At 36.5% G+C, this 23,531-nt stretch overlaps 1 protein-coding gene across 1 annotated transcript; it reads right to left on the bottom strand.

Moving 5' to 3' along the window:
- Positions 1–11,555: 11,555 nt before the first annotated feature.
- LOC129777037 (uncharacterized) lies at positions 11,556–14,141 on the bottom strand. Its single transcript, XM_055783086.1, is given in 5 exon segments — positions 11,556–12,116; positions 12,476–12,615; positions 12,676–12,769; positions 12,772–13,208; positions 13,269–14,141. Coding segments are annotated over 5 exon segments (1,773 nt in total). The 5' UTR covers positions 13,879–14,141; the 3' UTR covers positions 11,556–11,624.
- Positions 14,142–23,531: the final 9,390 nt, after the last annotated feature.

Below are 23,531 nucleotides of genomic sequence, written 5' to 3'. Positions count from 1 at the left end.
GCAAATTTCTAACACATGCGAATTGGGGCTCTTTTGGTATTAACAAGTTCTTCCGCATAGTTGCTCGATGTTGATGATTCCTTAATACTTTCCTTCGCTGATCGTATTGTTTTCACATATTCACGTTGGAGAGCCTTAGCCCTTCTCTTCGTTGGCCGAGGCATTTTGATTGAATGTAATACTTTTTCGTTTACTATTTTTGAAGGCATAGGCAGCCGTGGCAGTGTTCCGAGCTCTGCAATACAATTTTTCTACCCAATGTTAAAGTTGCTAAAAATTACATCATACACCCATTAAACGTAAAAATAATAATTGAATTGATATCAACACAATTTTATTCTATTGATTTTCATGACATGAAACGCCATAACTCAGGAATAACATTTTATTGAGTGGTTTTTATAGCTGTTTCGATGATGTTGTTTGACATCAGTTTCGAAAAAGTAATGATGCTTTCACCAATACAAACAAAACCATTGCCGAAGATTGAAAAATGAAAATTTAACTTTCAGAGCACTAGCTCGAGTTTTCCGACGTTTTTCACTATACAGTGCGACAGCAGATGAATAATTAATATCTTGTGAGTAATCGATTAGAGTTTGGTTGATATTACTTGATGGGAAGTGTGCGAAAACGATCATTTTCTTCACTCTGTTTCGCAAAATTATTGATTTTCGGGCGAGGGGTGAGGGAGGGAGATGAAAGAAATGAGCCATTGTGGCAGCCATTTGTGGCTAGCTTCCACCTTCACCTTAAGTGGTTTTCAGCAAATTGCTATATTTAGTTAAATACTAAAAAAACAACTTGAAAATAATTATTTCACTCCATCCGTGCGGTATACGGATTCGAAACATACTTTTAACGATCGAAAGTTTGTGCGGTTACAATAGTTAGTATGAATATTCAGTAGATGTCCAACCTTCAATTTCAATATCCACATTTAGTATTGATCCGAATTTTACGGAGGTCGTAGATACCGCTAGCCTGCAAAAATAGCAGAAACACTAAATATGTATGCTTATGCTAACATTAATTATTCGCAAAACTATGTCACCCAAACAATAAAATAACAGCTTTGTAGCTGCTGCTAAGTAGGCAACTAAAAAACTGTGTTTTTTTCTCTCCCCGGATCGTGGTAACAGTCACTACATAGGTTAGGGGCTAATATACAGAATAAACAGGACCAGTAGAAAAGGGCAGGATATAAAAAAAATAATAGCTTTGAGTAGGATAAAAATATTGACAAGATCTGACTGCAAAATGTTTATCTTGATATGCTCGAAAAGTCGTTCAAAGAACATTTTGTTTCTTGGTCACCCTATAGCAACTTAGATAGTAAACGTTAAAAACGAATTCGTCGAAGATCGTTATTCGCTGGACAACAACTTTCCAGATTTATCAGAATTTCCCGCACCCAGATCGCTGTCAAAGTTTTCCTGGCTCGAAATGAGAACTGTCATAATAGCTATCCGGTTCGCACATGTATAATACTTACATTAAATTAAATTTTCCTGACACAAAACTGTACCAAACCTATTTATCAATATGTATGATCATTGTAAATAGACTGAATAAGCCAGAGAGAAGTTTCGAATTATTTTCACTGCGCACAAATATTTCGAAGCTTTCCAAAACAGTGCTAGATCATTTCAAGAAACTAGAATGTTTGATAAGTTTAATAAATAATAACGAGATTATGTTTGAAGAACAGTATTACCTTGTATGATGTGTATATGCGAGTAGCCGCGAAGTTATTGATGAAGTATTTCGTTTCAGAGTGTAATATTACTGAAGAGAAACGAAAAGTCAGTATGACAAAAAAATATAACATTTGCTCGTCAGATTCAAAGTAGAATTAACTTCAATGGCAAAACTATAGTAAATATTCATAATCGAATCAAATAATATCCAAATTTATTTTTCCTGATTTTTGAAAATTATAGTTGGCAATGGAGCGCTCATTTTAATGTAGTCAAAAATAGGATAACCAAAATGTCAGACTTTCCTATCTTTGTCGATAGATGTGAACATAGTTCGACAATGTTTTAGCTCCAGATATTTCAAGCATCTTTGTAGAACAATGCTTTAATCAAACAATGCGGTTTCTTTTGAAATGGTGAAATATTCCCTACATCATACAAAACATTTTGTTTTCTCCGCTGTCGAATACATAGCCAATGGCACCTTTTTGTACGCCATCTGTATCGAATCATCGGTCAATAGTAGATTCAATTGGTTACACCCATACCTCGGTTTACGGCCTAGATCGGTTCCATGAAATTTGGCCACAAAGTGAAAAGCCGCATAAAGAATCAATTATTCTAATACAAATTCATACAAATTCAATCATATCGGCTCCAAATTTGTCAAATATGTAACATGGTTTTTCATTCAAAATGCATTTTATCTTTTCATGTTTATTTCATTTCAATCGAAAATTAAATTCATTTAAATTTATTTCATTTAAAACAAAAATACATCCATTACATAAACATAAAACATACAATACATACAACATACATACATAAAAACCAACAATAATCTATAAATAAAAATGGAACAACTTCATGTTACATGAAATATGTGTATGTATACATACCTCATTTTATTGTTGCTTAAGTTATAGTCTCGCAAATATTTTTTCACTTCTGTACAAGATTGATATTTGAACCAATCATCAATTTTTTTTTGCCGTTATAACGAAACATTTTAGGCCGTAAAGTGAAAACGTGCCTGAATTGAAGAGGGCCGTTATAGCAAAATGCCGTATAAAGAGCGGCCGTATAGCGAGGTATGGGTGTACTATGGTGTCGTTTTCGTGTCTTAGAAATGTGTAATGTTGGTGTTTCATTGTGTGTCAGCTGCGAAGGGGTCCGCCGTGATTTCCGCTCCGAGCGAATGGATGTCTATCGCGGAAGGCCTAATGAGCCATTTGGACGTTGTCAGTAACTGGTGCGCCAATTGAACCGATTGCGGACCGGAGAACGACGAACGCACCCATAACACGAAATTTGACGTTCGATTTGTATACATGGGACTATTCGTCCGTGCAAAAAAAAACTTTGAAATAGCTCGAATGCTTTCTCCGGAACCGGTTAGCAATCATTTTAATCAATTCGAAAGAATTGACAGTTGCTGGAAACGTCGCGATTGGAGTCCGATACAGAGAACACGCGATGCATAAAGATATATATATATATATATAATCGGTCCGATTGGTTTTAGAGAAGTTTTATCGGCTAGCTTCTCAGGTTTCTCAGAATTTCAATTAAAAATACGTGCGATGAATAGTAGAATATATAGATGATCCAATCAATTTTACAAATTTTCCTTTTAAAGATACATGAAGATAATCTACGTGGCAGTGACACATGAGATTTTTGGATTTTCATTTCGTCGATAGTTTCCGTTTACATAATATCATCACTTACCGCAGTGAATCCTGATTTTCTTAACCATTCCCACTAACAATTATCCCATCCATGATAAACGCTAGGGAACCACGCTATAGAGGCGACCCTTCTAGCTGTAAGGACGTGGCCGGCGTCGTTATTGACCATTTAAAGCTCGAATCACCGAAAATTGCACAACGAGAATGATTTGCTAGTCCCAAGCGTCATTATGTGTGTTCTTTGTGCAATTTGGTTGGTCAATCACGGAGAGCAACTACGAATTATACAGTCTACCCTAGTTCAAGCTCAAGCTCAAGCAATCTGTATCGAATTATCATCGATACTTCGTTTTCGTTCAGTCCGGCGGTAGAAAAGAATCGGGATTGTGAAAGAAGAGCATAATACTTCGGTACAGTGTTGCCACCTTTCTATCTGTATCAGAGGGGTTAAATATCTTTCTCATCTGTACTTTTTCATCAAAAATTTGTACCATCGAAAATATTCGTTGTAGAGAAAAATCTATTTTAGTAGCATGGAAAAACATTCATTTATTTACTTCAAATTCCACATTTACATCTGCAAGTGAAGTCTTTGATGATGCTTATACATAGTTTTTATGAATCTAGATTGCATGCTATCATTTATTAAAATTTTCGAGCTGTTGCCACGACGATCAAATTTTGTGATCTCTATACAACGTTCATCGTACCTTTGCTGAGCCGATTTCGAAACTTATTTTTGTTCTGTTAATATTCAGAAAAATCGCTCGACAATTGCCGAGGAGTGAGGCATAGTGAAAATGTTACAAACAAGGTATCGAAGTTCCAGGTAATGAGAATGCGGACTCGTTAGCTGAGCCTTGGAAGGTACCGGGGGCCTTGAATGGTACCATTCTTGAACGACAAATAACCCAGCATGAATTTTTTGTACTCCTCGTAGTTACGTACTCTCCAATTGACAACACAATTGGAGTGAAGATAATATGGGTCGCTGGTTACATACAATTATTCCTAAAGTATCGACAAACACATGGTTCAAGCGATTGTATGTAGGTCGCGACTTTATTCGCGTGATATCCCGCCTTATGTCCAATCATTACTTGGTAGATGCACATCTGTATCGCATTGAGATCGTTGATAGTAATATTTGCGTTTGTGGTGATAGTTATCATGACATCGAGTATGTGGTCAGGTCTTGTATGAACTTTCATTCTGCCAGGGCTCATCTATCGGATTCACTCAGGGCACTAGGAAGGCAATCTGACGTACCGGTTAGAGACATCTAAGTTAGTCACGACCTCAACCTTATGTTTTCTCTTCACCAATTTTTCATAATGTTTCACTGTTTGATTCCTTCCCTCCTCATCTAACCAAACTACCCCACTCGCTAAATCCTAGTCCTAAATCCTAATCCTGTCCAGCTATTCTAGTGTTAGATTTAGTTATTATTAAATTGTTAGTCTTAATTATATAGAAAATAAGTTATATTTTAAGATGAAATTTGACTCTGTAAACGTTAGATAATAAGTAACTGAGTCTGATTAATAAACGTTCTTGGATAAAAAAAGGTATCGAAGCGCCGAAAATGCGAGCGAACCGTGAGTTCTTTCTAGGCATCAAATTATTGTTCACCAATAATGCACATGCTTGTTTTCTGAAACTGTAATTTCCTTACGGAGTAAGGAGTCTCTATTACAAAATTAATGCTTGTCAAATTGGAAAAGTTTCTGGAACTTAGCATTACTGCAGCGTTGAGCGTCGAATCATCAAAATCGAATCTTTTGTCATTCGTTTGATCAGCTCCACGAAAAAACTGCAACAAATATCCTTAAAATGATCTACCTTTTGCTGTCCATTGTTCTGATAGTTTATTCTGCTGTCATTCCAGCCTAAAAAACTCCCGCCGCTTTTCAAATGATCTTCAAATTTGATAGCATTGGGCATTGAAACAACGTAAGATTAATTGCAGATATTAGAGAGAATGATCGAATAAAAATCTTCATGTAGCATCGTGAATTCAGGTTTTTTACCCTGGAACAAACGATTCAATCTGTCTTGAGCAAACCATACTCCAAAAAATCAACTGCGGCGTAAAAGTCGTTATGTACCTTAATGTTGCTTTGGTCAAATGTAAGAAATTTCACACGCGGAAAAAATCTGAACCAATCTGTACATTTTGAGGAAAATCTGTACCCTTCACGGTACCGAACATGTACCAAAAATCGCGAAAAAAATTTTACCTTTCCAGATAAATCTGTACATGGGGCAACACCGCTAAGGTGAGCAAGCGAGACCATTCTCCAGTCACTTCGCAATCACAACTAAAAGGATTTCCGAGCGGGCACCAGTGTTTTCACAGATTTGTGTGATTTCAATGGCCTGTTTTCAAAGTAATTTTTAAGCAATTGAAACAAGTTTCCGGCTTAATAAATAACAAACATATAGCTCTTAGACATCTTATCAATCGGATAAAGTGATTATCATACCATTTCGTTCTGCCGGCAGAAGGATAGTAACGCTTAAAACCTTGCACCTTCAACGTAACACTATTGTTTTCGAAACATTTTTTCATTTCTGTACACCCCAGTACAGAAATGAAAGACGTAGTCTTACGTCAAAAGTTACGCTCATGTCTCGTCGCCAGTAGTTATGCGTTGGATGAACGTGGGATCAGAATTTAATCGCCATTTTATTGTGATGAAATTTTTGGAGAAAATTGAGCTCTTTTGGCAATAGTCGTACTGCGACATTTCTCATGTCCAGAACATCAAACAAAATATGGTCGAATGGTCTCGTGGAAGGTGGCAAGCTCTCATAAACTTAAGTGACCCTTTCCGTTCACCATTCCTTTTATAGTTTTGCTCATTGTTTTTTTTTTATTTTTTTATTGTATTTTGATGTTTTCATCAGTTGAAGAGGTGGATGGTCATCGTACATGGAAATCCGTACATCTCTACTCGGTCGTCTTTGATTGCCTTATGAAATTCATAAACCCGTGTTTTCAACAAAGTTGAGTCGCCATATGTATTCTGTAACATTTCCAACGTACAAGAAGTTTTGTTTGCAATTAGCAAATTTACACAATATCTTTGTTAAGGTAACTTGTTCTTAATGACGCTGTAAACCCAGAAAAAATACAAAATTGACATGTTAATTAATTGTGAAATGCAAAAAAAAAAAATTTCATTTATATTTTTAACATAATTTTATTCCGTCGCAAGTAAAGAAATAGAAAAGGATCCCTGAGTCGAAATGATAACTTTACCCGAGGCTTCAATCATCTGCTGATCAAAATTTACACCAAGAATATTTCTCCCAGGCTTAGTTTCTGTAATCGGACTAAATCCATCCGAGTTCCTCAAAACATTTTTTTTCTTTGTATAATATTGATAAAAATACTATATAAAAATACTATATATGATAAAATAAATAATAAAAAGAGAATAAGATTATTTTTCAAAAAAAAAACAACCAAACTACACCAATTTTTGATCGTTCCACTACAAAACACAAAACCTGGCCAAATACAGAACACCCTTCACGATAAACACTATGTGCTAAATTGGATGACAAGGATATCCATTTCGCCCTTTTTTGCCTTATGCTACAGATTTTTTTTCGTAACTGAAACAAAGAAGCTTTATGGAAGCTTTAGAAAAGGAACATACTAATGAACCTAGACAATCTGTGAACGCGATCATATTGGTTAATAATTTGAGCTTAAGCTTGGGTAGACCGTGCACTCTGTAGTTACTCTCCGTGATTTACCTGGACCAGCAAAATTGCACAAAGAACACACTGAATGGCGCTTGGAATAAAAAACCATCCTAATTGTGCAAGTTTCGGTGATTCGATCTTTAACCGCATACAGTCTGACAGACCGAAAATCAATGAGGTGGCTGAATTATATGACTATTCAAACTGAATGAAGTGAAAAAAAACCTCTGGAGGATTTCAATCAATTATATCTTTTTCTTTAAATAAATACCAATAACGCCTAAAAATACACCATAGCAATATAACAGAGTCACATACAGTCTGTGCGTATACGAGTTACGATTTTGCTCGGAGGTTTAAATAGTCATTAACGACCCCGGCCACGTCCTTACAGTTAACAGGGGGAGGAAACAAATGTTAGTATGATATGCGCGGCCAAATGAGTCCATAGCGTGGATTATCATGAGTGGGATAGTTGCTAGTGGGTAGAGCTAAAAATCAGGGTTCACTGAGATAAGTAATGTGATTATGTGAACGCAATCTATCGACCACTCGACGAATCTAAAACTCGAAAATCAAGAGCATTTCATAATGGCAGAAGATAAAAAAAAGGTGACCTGAAAAAGTCTCCTCTGTTCGACGAAACGAACATTAAAAAATTAAATGCACTTTGTAGCGGCTGAAGATATTAAAGGGTGACCTGAAAAGGTCTCTGATCGAAACTGATCACGAAACTAAAACTCGAAAATCAAATGCATTTCGTAGCGACTAAAGATATTGAAAGGGTGACCTGAAAAGGTCTCCTCTGCAATAGGACCAGAAATCCGATAAGTCCGCTTTCTTCTCTAAGCACGAACACCACTACTCTATGAAACGATAACCCGAAAATCAAATACACTTAGTTACGGTTGAAGATGTTAAAGGGTGACCTGAAAAGGTCTCCTCTGCACTATATCGGGCTGAATATATACTTCGAGCCTGGTCGCACGTATTTCTCCTTCACGCGATCAGATCTGTTAAGATTCTAATACATTATCCTCATCAAACTTTCTTTCTTCAAATTTCAATAGCCCATTTGCACCTCTGTATATACTAGAAAAAAATCAAGAATCAAAAATATCAAAAGCGGTAGTTTTGAAGTAGCTCCAATGAAGAAGTCATAAAATTTCTAATTAAGTAAAATATATGAGCATTATTTTCGATTAAAAAAATTGTTCAGATCTATTTTTAAATAAATGTACGGCAGTTGAGCTACGCCTGCAGGAAGCTTCTTGAAAAACTTTGGGAAAATCTGTTTTTGCAAAACTGCGTCAATCTTAAATGTTTGATTATTACACTCACCTGTAGCTTGTTTGTGGTAAAGCTGACCCTGTAAGAAGAGAAAAAAAATCAATTTAGTGTACTTGAATATGAACTATGATATTGTATAATATAAAACGGTTCTTCCTGCGTAAGTAACAGTGACAGCATATATTATTTTGATTTTGGTTTCATATTTTGAAACAACTATTTAAAAACAACAATACGTTATGGTATTTAAGATTGAACAAAACAAATATTTAAAATATTGTTATCAGTCAAACAGTCTTCCATGTTACAACTATATTACGTATTTATAATCACAAAGGTAATAATAATTCATATGTTTCTGGGAAACGACAGAAAAAGACTTGTATTAAGCGCTAGATAAACATAACAACTACAAAAATATGCTTGTGTACAATTTCGATAACCGACACCAACAATTAAACACCCCTAACAGTTATCACAAGTGCCGATAAACTTTCTCTCGAACCTGTAGCAGCAAGCCGAAGAAATTGCTCCCCAAAGATATGCGGGTGTGGTCAGTGCTTCCCCCCTGAGCGCAGCACATTTCAGCTTATCGAGTTGAACGAATATTGTTATGAAATGCAAATTCATTTGGTCAAGCTTCTCCATCCGAATACGTATCGAGAGCAGAGCTGATTTTTGTCACTGTCACTGCTCATATTTTAGCTACTATGACGACCATTGCAACATTACTATCGAACGACGTGCAACAAAACACAAACCGACAAAACAAGTTGTTCGCTCTTTGCTGATGAATGGTTTGTCAGAGTGCTCTGACGATCAAAGCATGTTGCTTGTCATTGCACTATTGTGGCCAAGACGGAAAATACTATGTCATTTGGTGTTATGGAAGTTTATACTTTTTTTCAATTTGTTTAATTGAAATTTACACATTTATCAGGGTTTATAGGGCTTCGTGAATATCCTTATTATATAAAAATGCTAAACATCGAGGAGAATAAAATATATAAATGAGTATAGGATCTGCCAAATACGTGCATTTGGATGCCGGGCAGAAATTTCATCGACGGAATTTCTTCATTATCCTCACATGTGAAGATTTGTCATTGCTAGTTGAAATTTATGTCCTGAATTCAACCGCTATAAACACCTTATGTGTAAAGTAAGGAATTGATACATGTAACGAACTGTTTCCTTATCTTAGTGTGTCTGGGTTTAATGGTAATTTATTGAAGTTGAGGAGAACAATTAGTTGATATTTTGTAATAGAATCAAAAGATATCTGCTAATCCTTCCCATTTTCAATCAGGTTTTTATTTGAAAGGAAAGTTAAACCGGTCGTCTTGTTTAATGAGTTCCATAGATTCTCAGGTGATTCGTTGGGACTTAGTAGTATGTGAACATCAATGCTTCCTAATTCTAGTAGTGTATAAACATTTATAAATAACTAAGAGAATGATTGGGTTGGAGTGGCGCACCTGCAATTGCGGTATGACATTTATGCAGGAATAATGAGGGAGAACTGATAAGGTCAATTTTAATTGAGGATAAATTTTTGCCCCGTTAAGCTCGGATTGTTATTGCTGCGGTTCACATTCAATACGCATCAAAAACATTTGCACAATATTAATATCGATATTTATTGTATAAATAGAAAATAGTCGAAAATTCGGCTTGAGAGAAATCACATATCGTGAAACATCCGAAAATAAACCATGTCCTTTTTTATTTCCTTATTTAGTAACTGTCAGTCCAGTGATTAATGTTTCTCTAACGAAAAGCTCAATGTCGGCCCCTAGGGACTGACATGGGGCTCAATGTGTTAAGCAAGCCAAATTCTGGTAAAATCAAGCTTGTTATTCAGCCATGCCATGCCAAATCGATATAGTGGTTCTCAGATTTTCATGACAATTGGTAGTTATATTCCTTATCGCGGAATATTGAATCCGTTTTTTTTATTAATTTTTCATTATTTTTTATTCTTTCCGATTAACATTTTAGAGTGGTCCGCCAAATCAACTTTTAACCTTTTTTCCAAAACTGACTTTTTCAAATTTCATAAACTTTAGATACAGGACCGATTCAAATGATCGACATATCAAATTGAAGCCAATGAGCTTGTCTTTTTTGAAAAATATTTCCATTGCCCTTTTGTTTTCGTAATTATTTATTGTATTTGTGTTTTATCGTTTACATGATTTAGGAACCAAAGGCAAGCTTTCTTTTTAGTTTTTATTTTTTTTTCTTGAAAACTTTTTTACATAACATATCCAAAAATCGAAGAGATGAATTTTTCGTTTTTGTGTTATGATTTTTCAAAGTTAACAAGTTTCATCTAAATTCAATCTTATTAAAAAAGCAATCGTCGAAATTGATTTAAGACCTTACGTGTAACATGATAGTCTGGGATTACAAATTATAATAAGTATTGATAATGTAACCATGATACAGTCGCTATAAATCATTGTAGGCACATGGCAGTCTAGTCGCATATGAATATTGAACGAAGACTAAAAACACGTTAACTTTAAAAATCATAACACAAAAATGAAAGGAAACACCTCTCTGATTATTGGATATGGATAAAAAAAATCTCAGTGTTCAAGAAAAAACATAAAAAATATAGCGTCCTTTATTTTTGGCCATGTAAACTATAAAAAACAAATACAATCAATAATTACGAAAACTAAATCCAATTTTTCGCAAGTGTAATATATTTTTTCAATTTAGGCTTATTGGATTCAATTTGATATGTAGATCATCTAAGTCGGTCCAGTAGTTTAAAAGTTATGAATTTTTGAAAAAAAATCACTTTTGGAAAAAGGGGAAAAATGGATTTTTTGGACCACTGAATTTTAAAATGGAAATGGGCACCCTAATGGAACAATAAAAAAATACGAGTCTAATATCCTGCGATAAGAAACGAAACTACCAATTTTCATGAAAATCTGAGAACCACTTTATCGATTTGGCATGACTGATTCATAAAAGAGCAACCTGAAAAATGAAACAAAAACTATAGAAATTTTCAAATGTTACGAGAGAGTTGTATTGGATTTTTTGTAAGAAAAGAGGTGGGAAGTTGTTTTAAATTATATTTTTTATTAACAAGATTAAGTTCGTCTTTTATTGAAACATTGTTTCAAGCAAACTCAATTCAACAAACATCTGTTCTCATATAATAACCCTTAACATATATCTAGTAATATAAAACCTGTCTTGCAATCTAGTTGTTTGAATTCATCTCTGTGATTGTGTCGTTCCAGATGTAAAGGTCTGACATAACCTTATCTGAAAGATCCTTGTTCAATTTGACTAGAAGAATATTAGAAAGGGTTTCCGCTCCTAAACCAGTTCTCTGATCAGAAAGGATTATCGCCAATGCACTGAACGCTCTTTCAACCGATACCTGACTGGATGGTGTAGCCAAAACAACCATAGCTACGGAGTGTAGTTCCGGGTGGGTATATTTACGAACTACCCAGTGTTTCCACACATTGAAAGTATGGGGCTGACGATCCTGTGTATCCAAAGCTCTTATTTGATTATAAAAAGTTGAAGAATTGTCAGAGCTTGTATTGAATGTCCCACCAAACATTTTGGTCAATATATCATCGACTTTGTCGTTAAAGTCAAATGCATTCGTGTGTTCCTTTTCATCAGAAGACACCACTGGGCTTAGAGAGCGAATTCGTTTCCAAGTATCTGCAATAAAATTCTGAAAAGAACATATTATTTTAACATAATTCAACATAAGAATTGATAAAAATAATGTCTAAAAATGTTTTTTGTTTGAAAAACAAAAAAAAAATTAAAAATATATTACCAAAAGAATTTTATAATTCATTTACATAAAAAAAAATAGAAAAAGTTTGGGTGTACGTGCACGTTACTGAAAAATACATGAACTTCTGCTTTCTCATTAGTAGACTCAAAAACTGTAGAATCAAGGAAGTTCAACCTCGGATCCAAATATAAAGATGCCTTAAATGCCATGTTGTTGCGAAGACGTTCCAATCGATTTGTGCATGTTGATACAAGGGCATTAGAGAAAGAATTGCCTTTCAGCATACTGACCTCCTGAATGGCAACCAACCAGTCGATGTAGAATTGTGACAAGGGATAATGATCGGCCTGCATAACCTTTGTACAGTGATATAACGGCCTGGTAGCATCAACGTAATCTCTGATAAATCTCCAATCATCCTTGCCCAAACCTGAAAATGTATTTTTTTCTTACATTTATTTATTGGAACGATTAAATTGTCTTAATTTACACATTTCAGAATACTGAGTTCCCAGTTCAACAAATTTCGCTTCTTGCTTTAAAATGCTAGACAACATTTTGTATTTACCGCCCCAACGTGTTGTGTTGGTGACCAGAGCGGAGGGAGGGCAAGTTGTTGAACCTCGACGAATGATTTATATTTAATTTGACGTAGATGACGTACTACTTCCGTGATGCATTTAAGATTCGGATCAGCTTTATCAAAAACATCCGCAATCGCAAGTTGGAGGGAATGAACCGCGCACCGAACAAGGGATAACCGTGCATCCCACTCTAGCTCAAGCTCTTCAATGAGGTCTCTTTCCTGTGGTATGTTCTCATCATCTTCGAACAATAAAGTCGATACTGCAATGGACTCATTCAGCAAAGATTTAATTTTTTTTACGGCAGCAACCATGTTGCTGCCGTTGTCCACCGTAATGCTAAAGATTTGATCCAACTTCAAATCATAGACACGCAATGTTTCCAATACTTTATCACGCAAAAACACAGCAGTTTGTCTCTGGTCTACTTCAATCATTCCTACAACAGAGATCAACATTAATTCGTTGGCAATAAAGAAATATACATAAACGAAAATACCCAAGGTTCGAATCACCAATTTTCCGTTGAGTTCGTACTGTGCGTTGATTCCGAGAACGTGACGACCATGCCGTGATGCAGAATCCAATTTGATAGATACCAGCTTGTGTTTCATTTCGACTGCCATTATTGATTTTAGTTTGTTAGCTGCTGCAGAAATCCAAACCTTGATGTTTGATCTGGATACTTTTATGTTCACAGCATCTGCTATAGGATCAAGCAACATTTTCAGACCCTCCCATTGAAAGCAGTTCAAAGGCAGGTTGTGTTGCGTGACAAGCTTTATGGTTCCTTCGACATACGTTCGCTTGTCGACGGAAACAAGGCGCTTAGTGATTACTCGTGACCTTTTTTCTTGATTTCCATCGGGAAAGAGCCCTTTAATTTCCGCTGCCGTTTTATGTTTGTTCCGGAAGTGTCGTACCAAATTTCCTGAATCGAAATTCTCCTGTATATAAGTACAACCACTGTCAGGATCAATAGCACAATAATATTTAATGCCTTCGATTTTGCAACACTCTTTGGCAATTTCGGCAAAACTTTTCCTGCCGTGAGCTCGCTTTCTCTGCATAGAGGAACACCCCACACTACTGTTCTCACCGATCGGCATAATAATTCTTTAAACAAAAATCAAACTCAACAACCGGAACGGAAATCGTAACTTTGCTCGTTGAAAATTAAATACAATCTACGACAATCAACAATTCGTTACGGACATTTTTACAGCCTACTTGATCGGTCAAAGCGTATTGACGGAGCTCGGCAACAGGTATCGTGTTGCATCGTACTCCGTCAGTCACCATTTGACCAAGAATTTCGTCAGTAGCAAGTGACTAACGTTGCACGTTAGTTGTCAGTGATATTGATGAAACTGTGCAACTCTGATCGAGAGCCTGGGGTCACAGCCTCCCCTACAACAAAACCACATGTTTTGTGGGGACAATATGCACTACCATGAGAACTCGATCCTCTGCAGTGATGGTTCTCATTATTGCTAGATTTTGTGTGTGCGTTCACTATGTTGTACTTATTGAATTGGATAGTTAGAGTTAGGTAGGACTTATGGTACGTTATTACCAACGTGTGTGTAGAAATATTGCCTAATATATCTCCAATTTCTTAAATAGTTTTTGAATTGTTTGATCTAGATTTATTCAACCACACGAATAAATCTCGTTAATACCAGCAACTTGACTGTCTGCACAAATTATCGTAGATGTATATTTGACCCAAATCGGATCATTCTTTCTATTCAAAATAAAGTATTGAAGTTTACGTAATAATAATGGCTTTTTCCCCTAATCTGATATTTTATTTACTCGAAAATATTATAATTGTAATCACTTGATTGTTTAGTGACACGATTCAATTCTCGCTGATAATAACGAATAAAAGAACGATCAAACAAATCGAACAGAACGAATCTATTTCCACAAACTTCCACGCTCCTCCTCCTCGCCAGGAACGAAAATCCCCACGGGGGCAGCTAAAAGATTTAAATTGACCTACCCGACTCGCTGAGCTCGCCGAAGCGCGAGCTGATCCTCAAGGATAATGATGGCTGGTAACTGCCGCAGCGCGAAGAAAAAAAACTCGTCAGCACCACTGGAGCGCGAGCGCGCAAAAAAAAACCTCCTCGGGTAATAAAATAAAAGAAGCATTTTCCAAATCATAAATTATGAAAATATCATGACATTCTCATTTCACCCATAAAAATATTAAGGTGGATGCCCGGGGAAAGGCCTCCGCGAATGCCTCCGGCACACACACACACACAAAATCTGCGCCGCATTTGCTTCGGCCGGCGGTGAAGCGGAAAAAGCAGGACAAAAGTGAAAATACCACACCACACTGCGCCTGGCCTGGTTGGGTCTGGCCTCCGGGGGCGGAAGGAGAAGGGTGAAAAACGGGAAAACGATGGCATTAGTGTCTCAAGGAGAAGGGAAAAAAATATCAAAATAAAACAACTACTGCACAGCAGGAATTAGAGCCGCCACCTCACCTCCCCCTCACTTTGCCCGGTGGTCGTTACGGACTTCGCGCGGAGTACGACGTTCTCGTAAACTTTTAATGTAATGACGTTTGGAGTGGAAGCAAGCGGGATGGATTCATGTTGTTGTTGGAATGCTGATTTTTCGCGTTTGCGGTTTTGCTTTTTTCAAGTCGGGCTCCGTGAGCACATCAAAGAGAGAAACTTTCGTGTTCCTGCCGCTGTTGGTTGTTTTGGGCTCTGCTGAAAATGTTGATGGTTTTTACGGGGCTGGGTGATGGGTTTCTCCCCCAAAATGTTTTATTTTAAGTTGATAGCTCGTAGAAAAGAGTTTTCGTTTACGAATTTGATCAAACGCAGTTTTTCGCTGGCAGAAATATGAAATGGTTAGGTCAGTGCAACAAGAATTCAGTATCGTGTGAAGATGTAAACGGCAAGATAATGGCAACTAGCGAAACTTTTCACCTACAAAATAGTTGGAAACTGTGGTTTAAATTCAACCGAGCTCTGTTTCAAAATCGACCTGAATAACAGCAAGGCAACTTAAAGTTATTTTCATTGGTGACAATGCCCAAATGACAAAACTCAGATTATTTTCAGAAAAAATTCTCGTTCAAAATTTTTCAATCACTTACAATCCTCTCTCGAATTTTGCTTTTATCAACACATTCGGCGATCCATTTTTATTTATATAGATAGAAGACGATATAGGAGTGCGTTTTATCAAATTAAAATCCATCTCCATTTTCGAGCAAAGATCAATTTCGTTAGCGCAAACATCAAATGGACTAAAAAAGCTTGTCAATATGTAATTGTAGAACATATGCGAATTGAATTTTCCTTCAGAGTTTTCCGTAAATGTTCAATTGTCATGTTTGGCTGGAATATGTTTGGTTGAAATATGTGTATTATTTTTTTTAGTTGACCCCCTCTCCATTCCAGAGGAGAGAGGGATGTCGTACCACAATTTCTCGTACATAGAAACCCTCACATCCCAAATTTTGCTCCATTTGCTTGATCAGTTCTCGAGTTATGCAGAAGTTTGTGTTTCATTTGTATGAAGCTCCACCCTAGAGAGGGGGTGAAGTGTCTAACCACCGTAAAAACATTTATTACATTATAAAACCTCCACATGCCAAATTTGGTTTCATTTGCTTGACTAATTCTCGAGTTTTGCAGGAATTTGCGTTTTATTTGTATGAAACCCATTACTGCTATAATATTTTTTTAAATTTTGTTTTTCATATGTCTAAATTTTGTCGGTATATTTAGAGCATTGCGCTGTACAATTGTTTTTTTTCGTATCTTAAAATACGCCCCGGTTTTTTTACGCGGGGAATACGTACCTCGTAAAAAACCCCGTTGATTGGAAAATCCGCGTAAAAGAAAACCGCGTTTATTCGAAAATCCGCGTAAAAAAACGCGTTAATTGGAAAATCCGCGTAAAAAAAAACGCGTTAATAGAAAAATCCGCCTAAAAAATACCGCGTAAAAAAACCTCGTAAAAAAACCGCGCAAAAAAAACCGCGTAAAAAAACCTGGGTGTGTATGAGATTATCTTTACATCTTTTGGATTTAGATGGTTTACCAAATTCATAGGAGTCAGCAGTAAGATAGAGCTCTGTGAGAAAAAATAAAGTCCTTGTGGAAGGATCATTCGAATTAATGAGAAAAACACTTAGGAATATCCGAATCGTTTTTATTTTTTTTTTTAATCTTACAATTGAAAACTCCGAATACAATAAAATAATCGATTTCAAGAAAATAAAAATAATAATGCAGACGATGAAGAAAATTATTTTTGTGTCTCGCAATGCTCTTCAAAATTCAGGAAAAATAACGCCACATGTAGAAAAAAACACACACACGAACACATTAAAATAAAAATTAGAGAAGAAGTGGGTCTCAAAGTTATTCTTCTTCTCAAAATTTCGAAATGCCAGAAAATATATAGAATTATTTTGTACTGCGTATTAATTAATTTTTTATCAGATTAGATTATTAGATTTTTTGATGAAAAAATGGTTTGAAGATATTTATCGATACACCTTAGTAAGATGTACATTCAGTATCTTTTTCAGAAAAAAAACGAAAAGGTGCATTTTCACCATAGATCCTATGGTGTACCATTTAAGGACTCAAATACATGGTACTACTGCCAAAATGTTTTATTTAGTACTCTAGACAATATTTTCCATACAGCTGGTGATTTGGTTTGAGGGACTTTTTGCTCTCTTACTCAGCAAGACCCTTTGGAAATATATAAAAAAAACAACAACACTGAAAAAAATCTGAAAAACATCACACATATCTAGAAAAGCTCTAGGAACACATTTAAATATGAATTAGAGTAGTACTGAATCTCTAAATCACAAAAAAAAAACAAAATCTCCATATTTTTTTAGTACTTCAATTTTTTTTTTATTTTTTTATAATTTTTCTTGATACACCGTAGTGAGATGCACATTCAGTTTCAGTTTTTTTTTTAAATTTTTATCTCGAAGCTTTTGAGGATGGCGTGAAATAAACGAAAAAGTACGTTTTTCACTATAGATCCCATGTTAAACCACATATAGGTTCAAATAAACCATTAAAATTTCTTATTTAATATTCTATACAATATTTGCCATACAGATGGTGATTTGGTTTGGGTACACTTTTTACTGTTACTTTTTATGAAAAGATTAATGCAAAAATGGTCCGGCCAGTCCCTTTGGTTTCATTTGCTTGATTAATTATCGGGTTATGCAGAATTCTGTGTTTGATATGTATGGCAGCCCCCTCTAAGAGAGGGAGGAGGAGTATCTAACTACCACAGAATCATTTATTACACCCCAAAAACCTTCACATGCCAAAATTTCGTTCCATTTACTTGATTCATTCTCGAGTAATGCAGAAATTTGTGTTAGAGAGAGGGTGGTAGAGTGTCTCACCACCGTAAAAACATTTATTGCCCCTAAAACCTCCACATTCTATATCTGGTTTTATTTGCTTGACTAACTTTCGAGTAGTGCAAAATTTGTGTTTCATTTGTATGGCAGACCCCCCTCCCCCCCTTTGAGAGGGGGTGACGTTTCTAATCACTATAGAAACATTTATTGCACCCTAAAACCTCCATGTGCCTAATTTGGTTTCATTTGCTTGATTAATTCTCGAGTAATGCAAAAAATTGTGTTTCATTTGTATGGCAGTCCCCCCTTAGAGAGGGGGGAAGAGTATCTAACCACTATAGAATCATTTATTGCACCCTAAAACCTCCGTATGCCAAATTTGGTTCCGTTTGCTTGCTAAATTCTCGAGTAATGCAGAAATTTGTGTTTCATTCGTATGGCAGCTCCCCTCTTTAGAGAGGTGGGAGGGGTCTCGAGCCATAATAGAAACATTTATTGTCCCCTTAAACCTTCACATGCCAAATTTGGTTTCATTTGCTTGTTTAATTTTCAAGTAATGCAGAAATTTGTGTTTCATTTGTATGGCAGCTCTCCCTTAGAGGGGGAGTGGAGTGTCTAACCACCATAGAAACATTTATTGCACCCTAAAACCTCAATATGCTTAATTTGGTTACATTTGCGTGATCAATTCTCGAGTAATGAAGAAATTTGTGTTTCATTTGTATGGCAGGCCCTCTCTCAGAGAGGGGGAGGAGTGTCTATTCACCATAGAAACTTTTTTTGTCCCCCAAAAACCTTCAAATGTCAAATTTGGCTCCATTGATTTGTTTTCGAATTATGCAGCAATTTGTGTTTCATTTGTATAGCGGTCCCCCCGTCCCTCTCGAGAGGGGGGTGGAGTGTCTATCCACCATAGAAACATTTATTGCATCCTAGAAATTTCATATGCCCAATTTGATTTCATTTGCTTGGTCAATTCTCGAGTGATGCAAAAATTTGTGTTTCATTTGTATGGCAGACTACAAATGAATACAAATGAAACACAATTTTGCATCGTGATGCATACAAAAAAGTTGTAAGAAACACATAACGTTCCGCAAAATGAGGCTTAGTTTAGTTGGAGTGGCATATTTTTCCAGGGTCAAAACCACAAAAGGAACGAACCTCTTCAAGAGCAGAATGTGATGAGGTGTACTAGATTTAGTAAACAGAATATTATAAGTCGTTATGCACCTACAACCACTTAGCCCCCAAACATCAAAGTAATTGATATGCTAATTAATCGCTGAGATTGAACAAAATATGTGTTCACCTCTCCTAGAATATGTGAACAGTTGTCTAAACTAACGAATCGTTCAGTATATCAAATTGAATAAAACTAAATTTCACGAGAAATTCCTTAGATACTATGCGCACAGAACTACGGCCGAATGGCTATCGTGAGAGTAATTTCTGTTTTTATTTACATTTTGACATGTGACAGTACTACTGAAGTACAGGGTGACTCAAAAGTCATTAAATTCTTCAAACATAAGGTGACTATCAATACAGTGTCAATAGTCAATAGTTATACTATCAAACAAGCAGGTGGCCACTTTGCCCCCCATGACCAATTTTCCCCCGCTACTCCTATTCGTGTCTGCCCGTAGATAAATGTTATCGCAAGAAAAAAATTGAAACTTTTGAAAAACTTTTAGGGAATTTTCGAAAAAAAAATAATTCCCATTTGTTCTACGATGACATCGTTATAAGTCCAATTGAATTTCGCGTTTATGGAATTAAGCTTCATGTTCTGTTATTGTGAAGCGTGATTATCTGGTACAAAAGTGCGCTTTGAAAATAATAATTATGAATCAAAATTTACTTTCTTTTCTGGATCAAACAAGTGATGAAAAATATGTTATTTGCCAGTGAATCAAGAACCTTGAGCGAAAATTGTGTCTGGAAACTTATAGTAGAAGAAAAAAGTAAAGAGCCAATTAGAAGGTCAATCAATAAAGAGTTACAACTTCGTTAAACTTTTCAATTGACATTAGAGTTTGTTTTTTTGTTTGACATCTATATAACTTTCAATCAGAACATTGTCCAGTTATTTGACCAGCTTTGGTGAAAAAGGTGTGTATTAAGAGTTGGTATGTTTGGTGTTGACCAGAGCTCATGCTCAAGAACCATTAAGTTTTTGTAGTTCCAGAATTAATATCACCTATTATGATTGCAACAGTCCATCTGAGTTTTTCCTAAACATACGCCATAAACTATCCTCTCAACGCAGTTGACGAACAGATCTCCGATTCCCCGAGATCAAGCTAACTACATTTCAAGAGGGCACTAGAAAGAAGAAATACCGTTTGCTCATTTTTCTGTAGCTCAACCTCAACTTTATCTCCAGATTAGCGCACCGGGGAGACACCTCGCTAATTGCACCCCATTCATGGGACGGAAAAGCTCAGCGGGCAAAAACCGTTGTCGCTGTCTTTTACAGCCACCTACGGAAACAAAACTTCTACTCGGGAGAGAGAGGAAAAAAGACGGAAGCGGATGAAAAACAGCACCAAATCAAAGGCGAAACTGTGAGAATGTTTCATCCTTCACTCGCGTCGTCGTTCGCTTCTGCACAAACACGCAACGGGCAAATTACTTTCGTGGTGCTTTAAAATTGCTCTAAAACTTGTTATCGTGCAGGGGGTGTGTGACACGACAAATTGTGTACAGCAGTCTGACTTTCACAGGGTTCTTTTTCCCGTCGCTGATCTCGCTCAGAAGGTGAAGATAAAATGAGTGTGACACTTGCAGGGAGACAAGATAAGAAAAGCATACCGGGAAACCAGGATTCCCTACCAGACGCACGCCCCGTGCCGTTAATGGGCTGCGAAGATTCCGGGAAGCTTGGCGTAAAAGTACTCCCGAAACCGGTGCATGAAGCAAAAACAACAACGAAAAGAAAACTCCCACGCGTTGGGCGAGGAACTTTCACATCCACTCCGGCAGCTCATTGCTCAGTGCACACAAAAACCATTCGCCGCTCGGTGCCGACAGAGCGAAAGGTAAATTATTTGCATGTTAACAGGATGTTATCGGTGCACTTTCCCACAAGGGATTTCTTTTCTGTGCGGAAGACTAGTGGGAGATGCTGCGACTGACGGAAAGATAGATGGCTCATATTGATTGAGTCACAAAAGAGATGAAAAGCGCTCATGGAAACGTCAGAAATTCGGAGAGACTACCAGTTTTTGCTGCACAAAAAAGTTGTCGTCACAAAGCGATTTTTGTGATCGAGCAATGCTCAAAGCGAGGTTTCTTCTATGAACAAAGCAAGAATAATATTATGAAACAATCCCACGCCTAATCAACCGGTCGCTGCCCTGTTCCGTTCCAATGTTTTTGGAACTTTGTGCATGAGGTAACGATTTATATTTTTTAACGATTAATTTTCATCATCATATGAGCAATTTTCAATTGAAACTGATTTTTATAAGGGCAAATCGTTAACCTTTTTCTTCAAAAAATCATACCTCGAGACCAAGCTAAACACCCACTTCAAGCATCCGACGTAATCAGGTTCATAAATCGCGAAGTCATTGAAATTGACTGAATCGATCGTTGCTGAAACGATCAGGGCTGTCGATTAGGACTTCGCCAAGACATTCAATGCCAACCAAAGCAACGTCAGATGAATTCGTCTGCGGGAAGGATTTAGGTCTTTTCGAGCCAATCAACAACCAAATAGGACACAGAAACAGAATCTAGTGGCCAAAAGGCGTGAAACACATTTTTCGGCTCAGGTTAGCCAACAGAGTGTCCAAAATGGGTATTGGCATAAATTTCGTAAAAGTTATTGAGTGATATTCGAAGAAAAGATCGGGATTTCATCAAAACCGAATCCTAATATTTTTTTCGATATTTTTCCTTCAAAATGCAATACATGACTTTCATTTTGAGTACTCAACATTTTCTATTTCCTCAACATGATTCCGAAATAGATTCGTCTTTTTGGCCTCCAAATGTCAAGGGAGTAGTACACTAAGAACATCATAAAAAGTATGTGATTTTCGAGATTTTTTTCAACGAGAAAATAAATTACTATGATTAATCTGATATCACAGTTTTATTAGGTATATGAACAAACAATAAAGTGGTGTCAATTGGACTGTCCTCTGAATAGCCGCAACCGGTTTGCTGAACCCTTGCAGCCAATACCTTGTAAACTGGTGGTCTACAAGTTTTTTTAGTGAACCGATTTTAACCAATGTTTTTCGTATTTCCATATATTTCCAGTCATCGTACGTACGGAAATCGGATGGACCGTTCCGGAGGTAGCACTCCCACCTGTTTGCAAAACATAGTTTCGAGAAAAACGTGTTTTAAATTTTGGATTCGCGCTTCTTACACGTAGACTTAGGTTCATTAATTGGCTTGTAACATCGGAGCATCGGACAAACCTGAGACAAAAAATAGACATCCCAGAGAATATTTTAGGCCAGAAATATATTTTTTTTCATTTTCAAGTTTCCATAGTGTACTACCCCCTTAAACGACTCAAACTCAAAATTCGACATAGTTGTTGAATAGTCGATAACTCTTCGAGGAAAGCTGCATATTGAGCACTGTTAAAAAACCATTGAACTGCAGAAATTCTTGAAATTTAATGTCTCCATTTTCGTGGATCCGACTCTCTGCAGCTCTATCCATCAAACTTTGTCAAATTAATATAGTAAGGCAATAGAAATATATGGAAAAAATAAAGGAGTGTGTGTCCAAGACTCGATCACTTTGTTGACGTAGAACTACGCTATTATTTTGTTCAAGTCCTCCACTTTGCGCTCTTCTCAACAGAAATCCTTTCTATTTTTTATTTCCGGTCTCGATTAGCTTAGCTGTCATCCTTGGTGGAGATAGTTTTGTTACTGTCATGCGAAACCAAATCACACACAAAATTCCTGAATAATGATTTTCCTGCTTAGCCGATGATAGCCTAGTTTGATGATTCCCCACACAATTGTGTTGTTCAGAACCTTAATAGAATGGCGTCAATTTAATGCAATGCCAAAAACATCAGCGAGTAAGTAATGTCCACAGCTCAATCCGAAACGAATACATGTGATGACGCAAAACAAGAAAGAACAAGCAATGTTCGTTGCTTCGTATCTAGAACGGTACTGAAAGTTTGTCTCAGCGAAATGCAATATTTTTGCTCTAGGCCAATATTCCCCTTCGTTTTTCTTCTTCTTCTTCTCTTCTTTGTTCACGAAGACTATAAATCATTCCCCTTCGTTGGTCGCCGATAAGCTGCTCGTCATTGATGGCATGGGTAGGGAAGCTCACAAATGGCAAATGTATGGGAAAATGAAAAAATGTTTCTAGTTTTCATCAAATTAAACCGTT

This window comes from Toxorhynchites rutilus, chromosome 3, assembly GCF_029784135.1.
Source record: "Toxorhynchites rutilus septentrionalis strain SRP chromosome 3, ASM2978413v1, whole genome shotgun sequence".
In the NCBI taxonomy this organism is placed as follows: domain Eukaryota; kingdom Metazoa; phylum Arthropoda; class Insecta; order Diptera; family Culicidae; genus Toxorhynchites; species Toxorhynchites rutilus.
The sequence above is the reverse complement of the archived record's forward strand: the minus strand, read 5'-3'. Positions and strand labels throughout refer to the sequence as shown.